This window comes from Salmo salar, unplaced genomic scaffold (assembly GCF_905237065.1).
Source record: "Salmo salar unplaced genomic scaffold, Ssal_v3.1, whole genome shotgun sequence".
Lineage (NCBI taxonomy): Eukaryota > Metazoa > Chordata > Actinopteri > Salmoniformes > Salmonidae > Salmo > Salmo salar.
Window position 1 is genome coordinate 40,887 of NW_025550964.1, and position 19,114 is coordinate 60,000.

The 19,114-nt window shown below is 44.3% G+C and overlaps 1 protein-coding gene across 1 annotated transcript in view; it reads right to left on the bottom strand.

Moving 5' to 3' along the window:
* The window catches only part of LOC123741345 (annexin A5), a 47,712-nt gene extending 33,580 nt beyond the window's left edge, over nucleotides 1-14,132 (bottom strand). Inside the window, exons 1-2 of the mRNA XM_045714225.1 lie at nucleotides 13,956-14,132; nucleotides 7,547-7,601 (exon numbers count right to left, since the gene is read on the bottom strand). Of these exons, the coding sequence (XP_045570181.1) occupies nucleotides 7,547-7,549 (3 nt within the window). The 5' untranslated portion in view covers nucleotides 7,550-7,601; nucleotides 13,956-14,132. The remainder of the gene's footprint in view (nucleotides 1-7,546; nucleotides 7,602-13,955) is intronic.
* Nucleotides 14,133-19,114: the final 4,982 nt, after the last annotated feature.

Here is a 19,114-nt window from a genome sequence, read left to right on the forward strand (position 1 = left end):
AGACCTACTAATGTAATGAACCTGTGGACAGTATAAAGTGGTGTAGTCCCAGACCTACTAATGTAATGAACCTGTGGACAGTATAAAGTGGTGTAGTCCCAGATCTACTAATGTAATGAACCTGTGGACAGTATAAAGTGGTGTAGTCCCAGATCTACTAATGTAATGAACCTGTGGACAGTATAAAGTGGTGTAGTCCCAGACCTACTAATGTAATGAACCTGTGGACAGTATAAAGTGGTGTAGTCCCAGACCTACTAATGTAATGAACCTGTGGACAGTATAAAGTGGTGTAGTCCCAGACCTACTAATGTAATGAACCTGTGGACAGTATAAAGTGGTGTAGTCCCAGACCTACTAATGTAATGAACCTGTGGACAGTATAAAGTGGTGTAGTCCCAGACCTACTAATGTAATGAACCTGTGGACAGTATAAAGTGGTGTAGTCCCAGACCTACTAATGTAATGAACCTGTGGACAGTATAAAGTGGTGTAGTCCCAGACCTACTAATGTAATGAACCTGTGGACAGTATAAAGTGGTGTAGTCCCAGACCTACTAATGTAATGAACCTGTGGACAGTATAAAGTGGTGTAGTCCCAGACCTACTAATGTAATGAACCTGTGGACAGTATAAAGTGGTGTAGTCCCAGACCTACTAATGTAATGAACCTGTGGACAGTATAAAGTGGTGTAGTCCCAGACCTACTAATGTAATGAACCTGTGGACAGTATAAAGTGGTGTAGTCCCAGACCTACTAATGTAATGAACCTGTGGACAGTATAAAGTGGTGTAGTCCCAGACCTACTAATGTAATGAACCTGTGGACAGTATAAAGTGGTGTAGTCCCAGACCTACTAATGTAATGAACCTGTGGACAGTATAAAGTGGTGTAGTCCCAGACCTACTAATGTAATGAACCTGTGGACAGTATAAAGTGGTGTAGTCCCAGACCTACTAATGTAATGAACCTGTGGACAGTATAAAGTGGTGTAGTCCCAGACCTACTAATGTAATGAACCTGTGGACAGTATAAAGTGGTGTAGTCCCAGATCTACTAATGTAATGAACCTGTGGACAGTATAAAGTGGTGTAGTCCCAGACCTACTAATGTAATGAACCTGTGGACAGTATAAAGTGGTGTAGTCCCAGATCTACTAATGTAATGAACCTGTGGACAGTATAAAGTGGTGTAGTCCCAGACCTACTAATGTAATGAACCTGTGGACAGTATAAAGTGGTGTAGTCCCAGACCTACTAATGTAATGAACCTGTGGACAGTATAAAGTGGTGTAGTCCCAGACCTACTAATGTAATGAACCTGTGGACAGTATAAAGTGGTGTAGTCCCAGACCTACTAATGTAATGAACCTGTGGACAGTATAAAGTGGTGTAGTCCCAGCCTACTAATGTAATGAACCTGTGGACAGTATAAAGTGGTGTAGTCCCAGACCTACTAATGTAATGAACCTGTGGACAGTATAAAGTGGTGTAGTCCCAGACCTACTAATGTAATGAACCTGTGGACAGTATAAAGTGGTGTAGTCCCAGATCTACTAATGTAATGAACCTGTGGACAGTATAAAGTGGTGTAGTCCCAGACCTACTAATGTAATGAACCTGTGGACAGTATAAAGTGGTGTAGTCCCAGACCTACTAATGTAATGAACCTGTGGACAGTATAAAGTGGTGTAGTCCCAGACCTACTAATGTAATGAACCTGTGGACAGTATAAAGTGGTGTAGTCCCAGACCTACTAATGTAATGAACCTGTGGACAGTATAAAGTGGTGTAGTCCCAGACCTACTAATGTAATGAACCTGTGGACAGTATAAAGTGGTGTAGTCCCAGACCTACTAATGTAATGAACCTGTGGACAGTATAAAGTGGTGTAGTCCCAGACCTACTAATGTAATGAACCTGTGGACAGTATAAAGTGGTGTAGTCCCAGACCTACTAATGTAATGAACCTGTGGACAGTATAAAGTGGTGTAGTCCCAGACCTACTAATGTAATGAACCTGTGGACAGTATAAAGTGGTGTAGTCCCAGTCTACTAATGTAATGAACATGTGGACAGTATAAAGTGGTGTAGTCCCAGACCTACTAATGTAATGAACCTGTGGACAGTATAAAGTGGTGTAGTCCCAGACCTACTAATGTAATGAACCTGTGGACAGTATAAAGTGGTGTAGTCCCAGACCTACTAATGTAATGAACCTGTGGACAGTATAAAGTGGTGTAGTCCCAGACCTACTAATGTAATGAACCTGTGGACAGTATAAAGTGGTGTAGTCCCAGACCTACTAATGTAATGAACCTGTGGACAGTATAAAGTGGTGTAGTCCCAGACCTACTAATGTAATGAACCTGTTGACAGTATAAAGTGGTGTAGTCCCAGACCTACTAATGTAATGAACCTGTGGACAGTATAAAGTGGTGTAGTCCCAGACCTACTAATGTAATGAACCTGTGGACAGTATAAAGTGGTGTAGTCCCAGCCTACTAATGTAATGAACCTGTGGACAGTATAAAGTGGTGTAGTCCCAGACCTACTAATGTAATGAACCTGTGGACAGTATAAAGTGGTGTAGTCCCAGACCTACTAATGTAATGAACCTGTGGACAGTATAAAGTGGTGTAGTCCCAGACCTACTAATGTAATGAACCTGTGGACAGTATAAAGTGGTGTAGTCCCAGACCTACTAATGTAATGAACCTGTGGACAGTATAAAGTGGTGTAGTCCCAGATCTACTAATGTAATGAACCTGTGGACAGTATAAAGTGGTGTAGTCCCAGACCTACTAATGTAATGAACCTGTGGACAGTATAAAGTGGTGTAGTCCCAGACCTACTAATGTAATGAACCTGTGGACAGTATAAAGTGGTGTAGTCCCAGATCTACTAATGTAATGAACCTGTGGACAGTATAAAGTGGTGTAGTCCCAGATCTACTAATGTAATGAACCTGTGGACAGTATAAAGTGGTGTAGTCCCAGACCTACTAATGTAATGAACCTGTGGACAGTATAAAGTGGTGTAGTCCCAGATCTACTAATGTAATGAACCTGTGGACAGTATAAAGTGGTGTAGTCCCAGACCTACTAATGTAATGAACCTGTGGACAGTATAAAGTGGTGTAGTCCCAGACCTACTAATGTAATGAACCTGTGGACAGTATAAAGTGGTGTAGTCCCAGTCTACTAATGTAATGAACCTGTGGACAGTATAAAGTGGTGTAGTCCCAGACCTACTAATGTAATGAACCTGTGGACAGTATAAAGTGGTGTAGTCCCAGTCTACTAATGTAATGAACCTGTGGACAGTATAAAGTGGTGTAGTCCCAGACCTACTAATGTAATGAACCTGTGGACAGTATAAAGTGGTGTAGTCCCAGACCTACTAATGTAATGAACCTGTGGACAGTATAAAGTGGTGTAGTCCCAGTCTACTAATGTAATGAACCTGTGGACAGTATAAAGTGGTGTAGTCCCAGTCTACTAATGTAATGAACCTGTGGACAGTATAAAGTGGTGTAGTCCCAGATCTACTAATGTAATGAACCTGTGGACAGTATAAAGTGGTGTAGTCCCAGACCTACTAATGTAATGAACCTGTGGACAGTATAAAGTGGTGTAGTCCCAGCCTACTAATGTAATGAACCTGTGGACAGTATAAAGTGGTGTAGTCCCAGACCTACTAATGTAATGAACCTGTGGACAGTATAAAGTGGTGTAGTCCCAGACCTACTAATGTAATGAACCTGTTGACAGTATAAAGTGGTGTAGTCCCAGATCTACTAATGTAATGAACCTGTGGACAGTATAAAGTGGTGTAGTCCCAGACCTACTAATGTAATGAACCTGTGGACAGTATAAAGTGGTGTAGTCCCAGTCTACTAATGTAATGAACCTGTGGACAGTATAAAGTGGTGTAGTCCCAGACCTACTAATGTAATGAACCTGTGGACAGTATAAAGTGGTGTAGTCCCAGAGCTACACTACGTATCGATGAAGCAGGAAGCGTCTGTCAGAGAACATCTGATTAATGACATCAGTAAAACACACTATCTACTGTTTACTCATACTATCAGTGTGCGGTTTACAACTCCTCCCTCAATCTTTGTGTGTGTTTGTAAGAGAGAGAGAGAGAGCCAGAGAGTGAGAGAGAGAGAGAGAGAGAGAGCCAGAGAGTGAGAGAGAGAGAGAGAGAGAGAGCCAGAGAGAGAGAGAGAGAGAGAGAGAGAGCCAGAGAGAGAGAGAGAGTGAGACAGTGAGCGAGAGAGAGAGCCAGAGAGAGAGAGAGAGAGTGAGAGAGAGAGAGAGACAGACAGTAGATGAGACAGAGAAGTGAGAGCGAGAGAGAGAGAGAGACAGTGAGAGCGAGAGAGAGAGAGAGACAGTGAGAGCGAGAGAGAGAGAGAGACAGTGAGAGCGAGAGAGAGAGAGAGACAGTGAGAGCGAGAGGAGAGAGAGAGACAGTGAGAGCGAGAGAGAGAGAGAGACAGTGAGAGCGAGAGAGAGAGAGAGACAGTGAGAGCGAGAGAGAGAGAGAGACAGTGAGAGCGAGAGAGAGAGAGAGACAGAGAGAGAGAGAGAGAGAGAGACTCAGTGAGCATAGCCTTGCTATTGAGAAAGGCCGCCGTAGGCAGACCTGGCTCTCAAGAGAAGACAGACTATGTGCAACACTGACCACAAAATGAGGTGGAAACTGAGCTGCACTTCCTAACTTCCTGCCAAATGTATGACCATATTAGAGACACATATTTCCCTCAGATTCCACAGATCCACAAAGAATTTGAAAACAAACCCAATTTTGATAAACTCCCATATCTACTGGGTGAAATGTGAGGGAGGGAGGGGAGAGAGAGAGAGAGAGAGAGAGAGAGCGGAAGAGAGGGACGGGGAGGAGAGAGAGAGAGGAAGAGAGAGAGGGGAGAGGGTGGGAGGAGAGAGAGAGGGGAGGAGAAAGAGGAAGATAGGGAGGGGAGGAGAGAGAGAGGGAGTAGGGAGAGCCCCACCCTGTCTGAAGAAAGGCCCACACATATGACTCATACTGACTTCCCCAAATACAGCCCCTCTGTTCCACACACTGCGGATTGCTAGAAACTAGAGTAGACTTTCATCAGAAGCATTACAACATATTTCAGAGAAAACCATCAGTAGAGTTGAAAATGTGATGGGAACCAGGATGGGAACCCATTTAACTGGGATTAAACCAGGATGGGAACCCATTTAACTGGGATTTAACCAGGATGGGAACCCATTTAACCAGGATGGGAACCCATTTAACCAGGATGGGAACCCATTTAACCAGGATGGGAACCCATTTAACTGGGATTTAACCAGGATGGGAACCCATTTAACTGGGATTTAACCAGGATGGGAACCCATTTAACTGGGATTAAACCAGGATGGGAACCCATTTAACTGGGATGGGAACCCATTTAACTGGGATTAAACCAGGATGGGAGCCCATTTAACTGGGATTTAACCAGGATGGGAACCCATTTAACTGGGATTTAACCAGGATGGGAACCCATTTAACTTGGATTTAACCAGGATGGGAACCCATTTAACCAGGATGGGAACCCATTTAACCGGGATGGGAACCCATTTAACTTGGATTTAACCAGGATGGGAACCCATTTAACCAGGATGGGAACCCATTGAACCAGGATGGGAACCCATTTAACCGGGATGGGAACCCATTTAACTGGGATTTAACCAGGATGGGAACCCATTTTACTGGGATTTAACCAGGATGGAAACCCATTTAACCAGGATGGGAACCCATTTAACCGGGATGGGAACCCATTTAACTTGGATTTATCCAGGATGGGAACCCATTTAACCAGGATGGGAACCCATTTAACCAGGATGGGAACCCATTTAACCAGGATGGGAACCCATTTAACTGGGATGGGAACCCATTTAACCGGGATGGGAACCCATTTAACTGGGATTTAACCAGGATGGGAACCCATTTTACTGGGATTAAACCAGGATGGGAACCCATTTAACCAGGATGGGAACCCATTTAACTTGGATTAAACCAGGATGGGAACCCATTTAACTTGGATTTAACCAGGATGGGAACCCATTTAACTGGGATTTAACCAGGATGGGAACCCATTTAACTGGGATTTAACCAGGATGGGAACCCATTTAACTGGGATTAAACCAGGATGGAAACCCATTTAACTTGGATTAAACCAGGATGGGAACCAAATTTAACTTGGATTTAACCAGGATAGGAACCCATTTAACTTGGATTTAACCAGGATGGGAACCCATTTAACTTGGATTTAACCAGGATGGGAACCCATTTAACTTGGATTTAACCAGGATGGGAACCAATTTAACTTGGATTTAACCAGGATGGGAACCCATTTAACTTGGATTTAACCAGGATGGGAACCCATTTAACTTGGATTTAACCAGGATGGGAACCCATTTAACTTGGATTTAACCAGGATGGGAACCCATTTAATTTGGATTTAACCAGGATGAGAACCAAATTTAACTGGGCTTTAACCAGGATGGGAACCCATTTAACTTGGATTTAACCGGGATGAGAACCCATTTAACTTGGATTTAACCGGGATGAGAACCCATTTAACCGGGATTTAACCAGGATGGGAACCCATTTAACTTGGATTTAACCAGGATGGAAACCCATTTAACCAGGATGGGAACCCATTTAACTTGGATTTAACCGGGATGAGAACCCATTTAACTGGGATTTAACCAGGATGGGAACCCATTTAACTGGGATTAAACCGGGATGGGAACCCATTTAACTTGGATTTAACCAGGATGGGAACCCATTTAACTTGGATTTAACCAGGATGGGAACCCATTTAACTGGGATTAAACCGGGATGGGAACCCATTTAACTTGGATTTAACCAGGATGGGAACCCATTTAACTTGGATTTAACCAGGATGGGAACCCATTTAACTTGGATTTAACCAGGATAGGAACCCATTTAACTGGGATTTAACCAGGATGGGAACCCATTTAACCAGGATGGGAACCGGTCTAGTGTAATAACCAATTCCATAATGACCTCCCTCCATTCCATGCTGTGTTCATATTGTCTATTGATCTGTGTGTTTATATTGTCTATTGTTCTGTGTGTTCATATTGTCTATTGATCTGTGTGTTTATTGTTTAGATAAGGATTATATAATGACAGTCTCCTGGGCTGTGCTGCGGACAGCGTGTGACATTACAGGCAGAGAGGGAAAGTTAAACATGAACATTTTAGCAGAACCCTCCAGGTGGGGCGGTGAAACCTTCCACTGTAGAGGGGTCTTCAGTGAGCGGGGCGGCAGCGTAGCCTAGTGGTTAGAGCTGTTGGACTAGTAACCTAAAGGTTGCAGGTTCAAATCCCTCAGCTGACAAGGTACAAATCTGTCGTTCTGCCCCCTGAACAAGGCAGTTAACCCACCGTTCCCCGGTAGGCTGTCGTTGAAAATAAGAATTTGTTCTTAACTGACTTGCCCGAGTTAAATAAAGGTAATATAAAAAAGTCAACTTACCATTGTGGTAGATTGGTGATGGTTGGTTTGATTAGGAGGAAGGAAGAGATGGTGTCTGAAATGAGAAACACACTTGGAATGAAAACAAGCCAAACACCGTCAAAAACGTTTTGCCACTTTTAAAGTCATGAAAAACACTGCATGTTTCCATTCATTCATAAAACAGTTATAGAATATGTTCTTCTGTTCGGCCACAGACCCCCAGCTCTCCCATAATTAGCTTCTTATTATCCGTAGGCTTTGCAGCGGTTAAGCGGAGCCCACAGCGCGTTGAAACGTTAAGCGGAGCCCACAGCGCGTTGAAACGTTAAGCGGAGCCCACAGCGCGTTGAAACGTTAAGCGGAGCCCACAGCGCGTTGAAACGTTAAGCGGAGCCCACAGCGCGTTGAAACGTTAAGCCGGAGCCCACAGCGCGTTGAAACGTTAAGCGGAGCCCACAGCGCGTTGAAACGTTAAGCGGAGCCCACAGCGCGTTGAAACGTTAAGCGGAGCCCACAGCGCGTTGAAACGTTAAGCGGAGCCCACAGCGCGTTGAAACGTTAAGCGGAGCCCACAGCGCGTTGAAACGTTAAGCGGAGCCCACAGCGCGTTGAAACGTTAAGCGGAGCCCACACCGCGTTGAAACGTTAAGCCGGAGCCCACAGCGCGTTGAAACGTTAAGCGGAACCCACAGCGCGTTGAAACGTTAAGCGGAGCCCACAGCGCGTTGAAACGTTAAGCGGAGCCCACAGCGCGTTGAAACGTTAAGCGGAGCCCACAGCGCGTTGAAACGTTAAGGGAAAGGGATTTTTTTATTGTTCAGAAATGTGGTGGGTCGTCTCTTCGTTCGCGGGACTTTATCCTGCTAACTGTTCCAAAATGTCCGAACTGAATTTTGTGTAAAAAGGGCTTTTATGTACTCTGCGCCATCGCCTTGGAAACGCCTTACAAAATACTGTTAAAACTGGAAGAACTCGGTCCAGATTGGTGTTTTTAAGTCACTGATGAAGGATTTTGAGGCTGATTCCCTGACCTGTCAATGTTTTTTTTAATTTGCTGTTTTATGATTTCGTTATAGTCTTGTGAATTCTATCGTTTTTTAACTAGATTACCTGTAGTTTATCATGTTGTTTGTCTGTAATGGCGCTGCCTATCTTGGCCACGACGCTCTTGAAAAAGAGATTTTAAATCTCAATGAGCCCTTCCTGGTTAAATAAAGGTTAAATAAAGAAAAAATGATATTACAGACACCTTAATGCACCCTTTATGCCAGCTAAACATACGAATAAAAAATGACCAAATATATTTGAAACATTGTCCTTTAATTATCATTTTGTGACGAATAAAATTAGATTTTATTTGAATTACAAAAAAAAAATGATTTAAAAAATGCTTTATTTAAATGTAATTCAAATAAAATCTAATTTTATTCGTCACATACGCATATTTAGCAGATGTTATTGCTGGAGGAGTGAAATGTTTGTGTTTGTCACGGTTGTTGAAAGGAAGAGAGGACCAAAGTGCAGCGTGTGTGTCGTTCCACATTTTATTTACACGGTGAAACTAGGCGAGACATAAATAAACTGAATAACAAAACAACAAACTGTGACGCAGAGGTGAAACAAACACTAACTCAAAATTAATCCCCCACAAAACCCAGGTGGGAAAAACACCAACTTAAATATGACCTCCAATTAGAGACAACGACGACCAGATGCCTCTAATTGGAGATCATCTCAAACAAAACCCCAACATAGAAATACAAAAACTAGAACAACCCAACATAGAAATACATAGAAATACAAATACAAAACTAGAATATAACAACATAGAATTACAAAACTAGAACATAACAACGTATTTCTCACTTCCTGGAGAAGATACGTTATGTTTCCATGGTTTGAGTTACTTCCTGAAACATCACTTCCTGGAGAAGATACGTTATGTTTCCATGGTTTGAGTTACTTCCTGAAACATCACTTCCTGGAGAAGATACGTTATGTTTCCATGGTTTGAGTTACTTCCTGAAACATCACTTCCTGGAGAAGATACGTTATGTTTCCATGGTTTGAGTTACTTCCTGAAACATCACTTCCTGGAGAAGATACGTTATGTTTCCATGGTTGCATGGATGCATTTAGACAGGCAGCCCAATCAATACTTTTTTTTCACTAATTGGTCTTTTGACCAATCAGATCAGCTCTGAAAGAGATCTGATGTGAAAAAAAATCCGATGTGATTGGTCAAAAGACCAATTAATGGAGAAAAAAAAAAAGATCAGAATTGGACTTCCTGTGTAAACGTGGCCCATGAGACGCCATCTTAAACGACTTCATTTAGCTTCAGTGCGCTAACAAGTCTTCCCATAGGAATGAATGGTAGCATGCTATCTATGGGTTTGTCCATTCATTTTAGAGTCACTGGGCGCGTTTGCGCGTTAAGGCTGAAGCAGCCGACTGTAGACAAAAGTCGAGGAGTGAAGTCTATAGAGGATAGCCAGTAGAGGACTGGTCACCCCTCAGAGCCTGGTTCCTCTCTACCCAGTACAGCCAGTAGAGGACTGGTCACCCCTCAGAGCCTGGTTCCTCTGGTCTACCCAGTACAGCCAGTAGAGGACTGGTCACCCCTCAGAGCCTGGTTCCTCTGGTCTACCCAGTACAGCCAGTAGAGGACTGGTCACCCCTCAGAGCCTGGTTCCTCTGGTCTACCCAGTACAGCCAGTAGAGGACTGGTCACCCCTCAGAGCCTGGTTCCTCTGGTCTACCCAGTACAGCCAGTAGAGGACTGGTCACCCCTCAGAGCCTGGTTCCTCTGGTCTACCCAGTACAGCCAGTAGAGGACTGGTCACCCCTCAGAGCCTGGTTCCTCTGGTCTATCCAGTACAGCCAGTAGAGGACTGGTCACCCCTCAGAGCCTGGTTCCTCTGGTCTACCCAGTACAGCCAGAAGAGGACTGGCCACCCCTCAGAGCCTGGTTCCTCTCTAGGTTTCTTCCTAGGTTCTTGGCCTTTCTAGGGAGTTTTTCCTAAGCCACCGTGCTTCTACACCTGCATTGCTTGCTGTTTGGGGTTTTAGGCTGGGTTTCTGTACAGCACTTTGAGATATCAGCTGATGTAAGAAGGGCTATATAAATAAGTTTGATTTGAAGTCGGAGGAGGAGGAGGTGCGACAGCTGAAAGTCAGACACTAAGGTGGTTCTCCAACAGCGAGGCTCAGATCAACATGTCCGTGTTGCCGTTGTTTATAACAGTTGTTCTGTATAATATCTAAAAACATGTCTCCAACCTCCATATATATCTCACACGCTAACTGAAAATCATGTGTTCGTCGTACAATCAACTAGAGAGAGAGAGAGAGAGAACCTCGAACATCACATTCATTTGTATATTTATCCGCTGGATACAGGAATCACGGTTGGTTCCTGTTTTCAGTCACGTTTTTGGGTCACGTTAGCTTGGAGTTGGAAAAAAAAAGAGATAATGATTGGTTGACAATAGATCGTCCCACAATGCAGCGGTGGCTCCAGGATGAAGTTGGCGAAGAGCAGAAACTGCTAGTCGACTGCAGTCAGAACTTCATGACCTTCGATCACGTGATTTTTTTTTGTTGTAAAGTTCATGCAGTGTCGACATTGTAAGGAGCACATCGGGACCATTTTTATTCCCATAATGCAACACACTTTGAAAGACTGACCAATGATAGTCACCGACTTGGTAAAAGTGGTCCGTTCGAATGCGCCGACAGGCCTTATTCTAAAATTTAATTTTATTTAATTTCTTCATAAATTTACACCCAAAACCCCATAATGACAAAAGCAAAAACAGGTTTTTAGATTTTTTTTTGTGCAAATGTAGAAAAATAAAACAACAGAAATATTACATTTACATAAGTATTCAGACCCTTTACTCAGTACTTTGTTGAAGCACCTTTGGCAGCGATTACAGCCTCGAGTCTTCTTGGGTATGACGTTACAAGCTTGGCACACCTGTATTTGGTGGAGTATCTCCCATTCTTCTCTGCAGATCCTCTCAAGATCTGTCAGGTTGGATGGGGAGCGTCGCTGCACAGATATTTTCAGGTCCCTCCAGAGATGTTCGATCGGGTTCAAGTCCGGGCTTTGGCTGGGCCACTCAAGGACATTCAGAGACTTGTCCCGAAGCCACTCCTGCGTTGTCTTGGCTGTGTGTTTAGGGTCGTTGTCCTGTTGGAAGGTGAACCTTCGCCCCAGTCTGAGGTCCTGAGCGCTCTGGAGCAGGTTTTCATCAAGGATCTCTCTGTACTTTGCATCTTTCCCTCGATCCTGACTAGTCTCCCAGTCCCTGCCTCTGAAAACATCCCCACAGCATGATGCTGCCACCACCGTGCTTCACCGTAGGGATGGTGCCAGGTTTCCTCCAGAAGTGATGCTTGGCATTCAGGCCAAAGAGTTTCATCTTGGTTTCATCAGACCAGAGAATCTTGTTTCTCATGGTCTGAGAGTCTTTAGGTGCCTTTTGTCAAAGTCCAAGAGGGCTGTCATGTGCCTTTTCCAGAAGAGTGGCTTCCGTCTTGCCACTCTACCATGAAGACCTGTAGAGATGGTTGTCCTTCTGGAAGGTTCTCCCATCTCCACAGAGGAACTCTGGAGCTCTGTCAGAGTGACCATCAGGTTCTTGGTCACCTCCCTGACCAAGGCCCTTCTCCCCCGATTGCTCAGTTTGGCCGGGCGGCCAGCTCTAGGAAGAGTCTTGGTGGTTCCAAACTTCTTCCATTTAAGAATGATGGAGGCCACTGTGTTCTTGGGGACCTTCAATGCTGCAGAAATGTGTTGGTACCCTTCCCCAGATCTGGGCCCCGACACAATCCTGTCTTGGAGCTCTACGGACAATTCCTTCAACCTCATGGCTTGGTTTTTGCTCTGACATGTACTGTCAACTGTGAGACCTTATATAGACAGGTTTGTGCCTTTCCAAATCATGTCCAATAAATTGAATTTACCGCAGGTGGACTCCAATCAAGTTGCATAAACATCTCAAGCATGATGGAAACAGGATGCACCTGAGCTCAATTTCGAGTCTCATAGCAAAGGGTCTGAATACTGATGTAAATCAGGTATTTCTGTTTTTTCTAAATACCTATTTTCACTTCGTCATTCTGAGGTATGGGGTTTGGGGTATTGTGACGTCATTATGGGGTATTGTGATGTCATTATGGGGTATTGTGATGTCATTATGGGGTATTGTGATGTCATTCTGGGGTATTGTGATGTCATTCTGGGGTATTGTGATGTCATTATGGGGTATTGCGATGTCATTATGGGGTATTGTGATGTCATTCTGGGTATTGTGATGTCATTGCACTGGGTATTGTGATGTCATTATGAGGTATTGTGTGTGGATTGCTGAATAAATAATTTAAAAAAATCTATTTTAGAATAATGAGGCTGTAACGTAACAAAATGTGGAAAAAGTCAAAGGGGTACTTTCTGAAGGCCCTGTAGCGAATCAGCACAGGTGGTCCCGCTGTCTTCCGTAAACAAGCGCTGTAGCATGGAGACTGTCTGGTTCGGCTTAATATAAGGAATTTAAAAGTATTCATACTTTTTACATTTACTTCTGATGTTTAATGTATATTTAAAACCAAATACTTTTACTCAAGTAGTATTTTATTTTACTGGGTGACTTTCACTTGAGTAATTTTCTATTATTAAGTTATCTTTACTTTTACTACAGTATGAGACTTCAGTAGTTTTTCCACCACTGGAAGACACTATAGTCAATAGGCACTAAAGGTAGTTAGAGTGTATGAGAGCGTTAGTCCAGGGGTTACCAATGTAATGTATCCAGCGGACAATGTTTACCTTTCTTAAATTGGGGTTATGACAGTCTATTACAAATCAGTTTGACAGTATTTTCAATCCTAAAGGAAGTCTGGTTTGAAGTGACTGAAATGCATCTGAAATGTATTGGGGAAGTTCAGAAGATTTATCAGGAAATACTTTTTGTATGAACTTTTCAGTGTTGAAAAGATTGAATAAAAATCATTATTGACGGTGTTATTTTGCCTCCAGTGTGATTTAGTGCCTGGTCTGGTCTGTTGTAGAAGACTGTATGTGTTCCTGGGAGTCTCATCTTTCATTGATGGGGTCATGTGGTCCGAATATGTTGTAGTTTAAACTGTTGCGAAGATACATTCGAAAGGAAGAAAACCGAAACCGCTTTGGTTATTAAAAACCTGAATTTTACCTACCTACCGAGAGGTTATTGACATAACTCCGGTTACAATGAACCAAAACTGAATTGTATTTATTTAGTCCCACTAATCTGGATGTAATCCTGGTGTATCTCACCGCTCACAGAATAAAACATCAACTGTCTGATTTAAATTCAGCAGACTAACCCCCTTATTAAAAAACTCATAAACTCGGTTAATAAGAGCGGTATAAACTTACCGGAGATCGAGTCTGCACCGGAGCTCAGTGAATGAAGGAGAAGGAGAAAGAGAAAGAGAGAGAGAGAGAGAGAGAGAGAGAGAGAGACAGAGAGAGAGAGAGTGGAAAAACTAGTTCCCTGAGTGCGGGTCGGGACTCCACCCTGTATGACTAAACAGCTCACCGCACAGCGACTCGTCAGACCGGCTGAAAAAAAAAAAACGCTCAGTCAATATGTTGTCTGACTGTAGTGCGCTTTAGGGACTGGACGAGGAGTAGTTAAACACCCCGAGCTAATATAGACTAGCTAGTTAGTTACTGGACGAGGAGTAGGGTTGATCCGAAACGGCTGTCAAAACACCCGGAGCTAATATAGACTAGCTAGTTAGTAACTTCCACGCACATAATGAGAGAACACTATTTTACTCACCCTAGCAAATCAAATCATATGTTATTGGTCACATACACATGGTTAGCAGATGTTATTGGTCACATGGTTAGCAGATGTTATTGGTCACATGGTTAGCAGATGTTATTGGTCACATGGTTAGCAGATGTTAATGCGAGTGTAGTGAAATCCTTGTGCTTCTAGCTCCGACAGTGCAGCAGATATCTAACAGATAATATCTAACACATTTCACAACAAAACCTAATACACACAGTCTAGTTGTTGTAAGGAGAAGCGGACCAAAGTGCAGCGTGTGTGTAGGTCCACATTTTATTTACACGGTGAAACTAGGCGATACATAAATAAACTGAATAACAAAACAACAAACCGTGACGCAGAGGTGAAACAAACACTAACTCAAAATGAATCCCCCACAAAACCCAGGTGGGAAAAACACCAACTTAAATATGACCTCCAATTAGAGACAACGACGACCAGCTGCCTCTAATTGGAGATCATCCCAAACACAGCCCAACATAGAAATACAAAAACTAGAACAACCCAACATAGAAATACAAAACTAGAACATAACAACATAGAAAAACTAAACTAGAAAACCCCCCCTGTCACGCTCTGACCTACTCTATCATAGAAAATAACAGCTTTCTATGGTCAGGACGTGACTCTCGTAAAGGAATGGGATGAGAATATATGAGTATAAAATATATGGATGAGTAGTGACAGAGTGGCTAAGATGCAATAGATAGTAAAGAATAAAATCATAGTGTATTGGTCACATACATATGGTTAGCAGATGTTATTGGTCACGTGGTTAGCAGATGTTATTGGTCACATGGTTAGCAGATGTTATTGGTCACATGGTCAGCAGATGTTATTGGTCACATGGTTAGCAGATGTTATTGATCACATGGTTAGCAGATGTTAATGGTCACATGGTTAGCAGATGTTATTGGTCACATGGTTAGCAGGTGTTATTGGTCACATGGTTAGCAGATGTTAATGCGAGTGTAGTGAAATGCTTGTGCTTCTAGTTCCAACAGTGCAGTAATATATAACAAGTAATCTACCAATTCCCCAACAACTACCTAATAACCACACATCTAAAGGGGTGAATGAGAATATGTACATATAAATATATGAATGAGTGATGGCTGAGCGGCATCGGCAAGATGCAGTAGATGGTATAAAATACAGTATAAACATATGAAATGAGTAATGTAAGATATGTAAACGTTATTAAAGTGGCATTATTTAATAAAGTGGCATTATTTAAAGTGACTAGTGATCCATTTATTAAAGTAGCCAGCGATTGGGTCCCAATGTAGGCAGCAGCCTCTCTGAGTTAATGATTGCTGTTTAGCAGTCTGATGTCCTTGAGATAGAAGCTGTTTTTCAGTCTCTCGGTCCCAGCTTTGATGCACCTGTAGTGACCTCGCCTTCTGGATCATAGCGGGGTGAACAGGCAGTCAATCAATCAAAAGTATTTATAAAGCCCTTCTTACATCAGCTGATATCTCAAAGTGCTGTACAGAAACCCAGCCTAAAACCCCAAACAGCAAGCAATGCAGGTGTAGAAGCACGGTGGCTAGGAAAAACTCCCTAGAAAGGCCAAAACCTAGGAAGAAACCTAGAGAGGAACCAGGCTATGAGGGGTGACCAGTCCTCTTCTGGCTGTGCCGGGTGGAGATTATAACAGAACATGGCCAAGAGGTTCAAATGTTCATCGATGACCAGCATGGTCAGATAATAATAATCACAGTGGTTGTCGAGGGTGCAACAAGTCAGCACCTCAGGAGTAAATGTCAGTTGGCTTTTTCATAGCCGATCATTCAGAGTATCTCTACCGCTCCTGCTGTCTCTAGAGAGTTAAAAACAGCAGGTCTGGGACAGGTAGGAGGTCTGGGACAGGTAGCACGTCCGGTGAACAGGTCAGGGTTCCATAGCCGCAGGCAGAACAGTTGAAACTGGAGCAGCAGCACGGCCAGGTGGACTGGGGACAGCAAGTAGTCATCATACCAGGTAGTCCTGAGGCATGGTCCTAGGGCTCAGGTCCTCCGAGAGAAAGAAAGAAAGACAGAGAAAAAGATAGAGAGAGAGAATTAGAGAGAGCATACTTAAATTCACACAGGACACCGGATAAGACAGGAGAAATACTCCAGATATAACAGACTGACCCTAGCCCCCCGACACATAAACTACTGCAGCATAAATACTAGAGGCTGAGACAGGAGGGGTCAGGAGACACTGTGGCCCTGTCCGATGGGTGGCTTGAGTGGTTGTTGTCCTTGGTGATCTTTTTGGCCTTCCTGTGACATCGGGTGTTGTAGGTGTCCTGGAGGGCAGGTAGTTTGCCCCCGGTGATGCGTTAGGCAGACCTCACCACCCTCTGGACAGCCCTGCGGTTGCGGGTGGTGCAGTTGCCGTACCAGGCGGTGATACAGCCCGACAGGATGCTCTCGATTGTGCACCTATAAAAGTTAGTGAGGGTTTTAGGTGACAAGCCACATTTTTTCAGCCTACTGAGGTTAAAGAGGCGCTGTTGCGCCTTCTTCACCACGCTGACTGTGTGGGTGGACCATTTCAGTTTGTCCGTGATGTGTATGCTGAGGAATTTAAAACTTTCCACCTTCTCCACTGCTGTCCCGTCGATGTGGATAGGGGGGCTGCTCCCTCTGCTGTTTCCTGAAGTCCACGATCATCTCCTTTTGTTTTGTTGATGTTGAGTGAGAGGTTGTTTTCCTGACACCACATTCTCGTCGTTGTTGGTAATCAGGCCCACTACTGTTGTGTCGTCTGCAAACTTGATGATTGAGTTGGAGGCCACGCAGTCGTGGGTGAACAGGGAGTTCAGGAGAGGGATGAGAACACACCTTAGTGGGGCAACAGTGTTGAGGATCAGCGGGGTGGAGATGTTGTTACCTACCCTCACCACCTGGGGGCGGCCCGTCAGGAAGTCCAGAACCCAGTTGCACAGGGTGGGGTCGAGACCCAGGGTCTCAAGCTTAATGACGAGTTTGGAGGGTACTATGGTGTTAAATGCTGAGCTGTAGTCAATGAACAGCGTTCTTAAATAGCTATTCCTCTTGTCCAGATGGGTTAGGTCCAGTGTGCAGTGTGAAGGCGATTGCATCGTCTGTGGACCTATTGGGGCGGTAAGCAAACAGAAGTGGGTCTAGGGTGTCAGGTAGGGTGGAGGTAATATGATCCTTGACTAGTCTCTCAAAGCACTTCATGATGACAGAAGTGAGTGCTACGGAGGGCGGGTAGTCATTTAGTTCAGATACCTTAGCTTTCTTGGGAACAGGAACAACGGTGGCCCTCTTGAAGCATTTGGGGACAGCTGGTCTGCACATGCTCTGAGGACGCGGCTAGGAACGCCAAGAGTGTGCAAAGCTGTCATCAAGGCAAAGGGTGACTATTTGAAGAATCTCAAATATAAAATATATTTTGACGTGTTTAACACTTTTTTTTGGTTACTACATGATTCCATATGTGTCATTTCATCGTTTTTGATGTCTTCACTCTTATTCTACAATGTAGAAAATAGTAAAAAAATAAAGAAAAACCCTTGAATGAGTCAGTGAGTCCAAACTGTTGACTGGTCCTGTGCATATAAATCATTACCTATTGTAAAGTTGATTTGCTTAATTTTCAACTCATAAGAGAATTGACCTGACAAAGATCTGTATTTGATTTATTTAACCCGGCAAGTCGGTTAAGAACAAACTCTTATTTAAAATGGCGGCCTACTGAACAGTGGGTTAACTGCCTTGTTCAGGGGCAGAGCGACAGATTTTTACCTTGTCAGCTCAGAGATTCGATCTAGCAACTCTTTCGGTTACAAGTCCAATGCTCTAACCACTAGGCTACCTGCCTCCTCTAACCACTAGGCTACCTGCCTCCTCTAACCACTAGGCTACCTGCCTCCTCTAACCACTAGGCTACCTGCCTCCTCTAACCACTAGGCTACCTGCCCCTCTAACCACTAGGCTACCTGCCTCCTCTAACCACTAGGCTACCTGCCCCTCTAACCACTAGGCTACCTGCCCTCTCTAACCACTAGGCTACCCGCCTCCTCTAACCACTAGGCTACCAGCCTCCTCTAACCACTAGGCTACCCGCCTCCTCTAACCACTAGGCTACCTGCCTCCTCTAACCACTAGGCTACCCGCCTCCTCTAACCACTAGGCTACCTGCCTCCTCCTCTAACCACTAGGCTACCCGCCTCCTCTAACCACTAGGCTACCCGCCTCCTCTAACCACTAGGCTACCTGCCTCCTCTAACCACTAGGCTACCCGCCTCCTCTAACCACTAGGCTACCTGCCTCCTCTAACCACTAGGCTACCTGCCTCCTCTAACCACTAGGCTACCCGACTCCTCTAACCACTAGGCTACCTGCCTCCTCTAACCACTAGGCTACCCGCCTCCTCTAACCACTAGGCTACCCGCCTCCTCTAACCACTAGGCTACCCGCCTCCTCCTCTAACCACTAGGCTACCCGCCTCCTCTAACCACCAGGCTACCCGCCTCCTCTAACCACTAGGCTACCTGCCTCCTCTAACCACTAGGCTACCTGCCTCCTCTAACCACTAGGCTACCTCCCTCCTCTAACCACTAGACTACCTGCCTCCTCTAACCACTAGGCTACCCGCCTCCTCTAACCACTAGGCTACCTGCCTCCTCCTCTAACCACTAGGCTACCTGCCTCCTCCTCTAACCACTAGGCTACCTGCCTCCTCTAACCACTAGGCTACCTGCCTCCTCTAACCA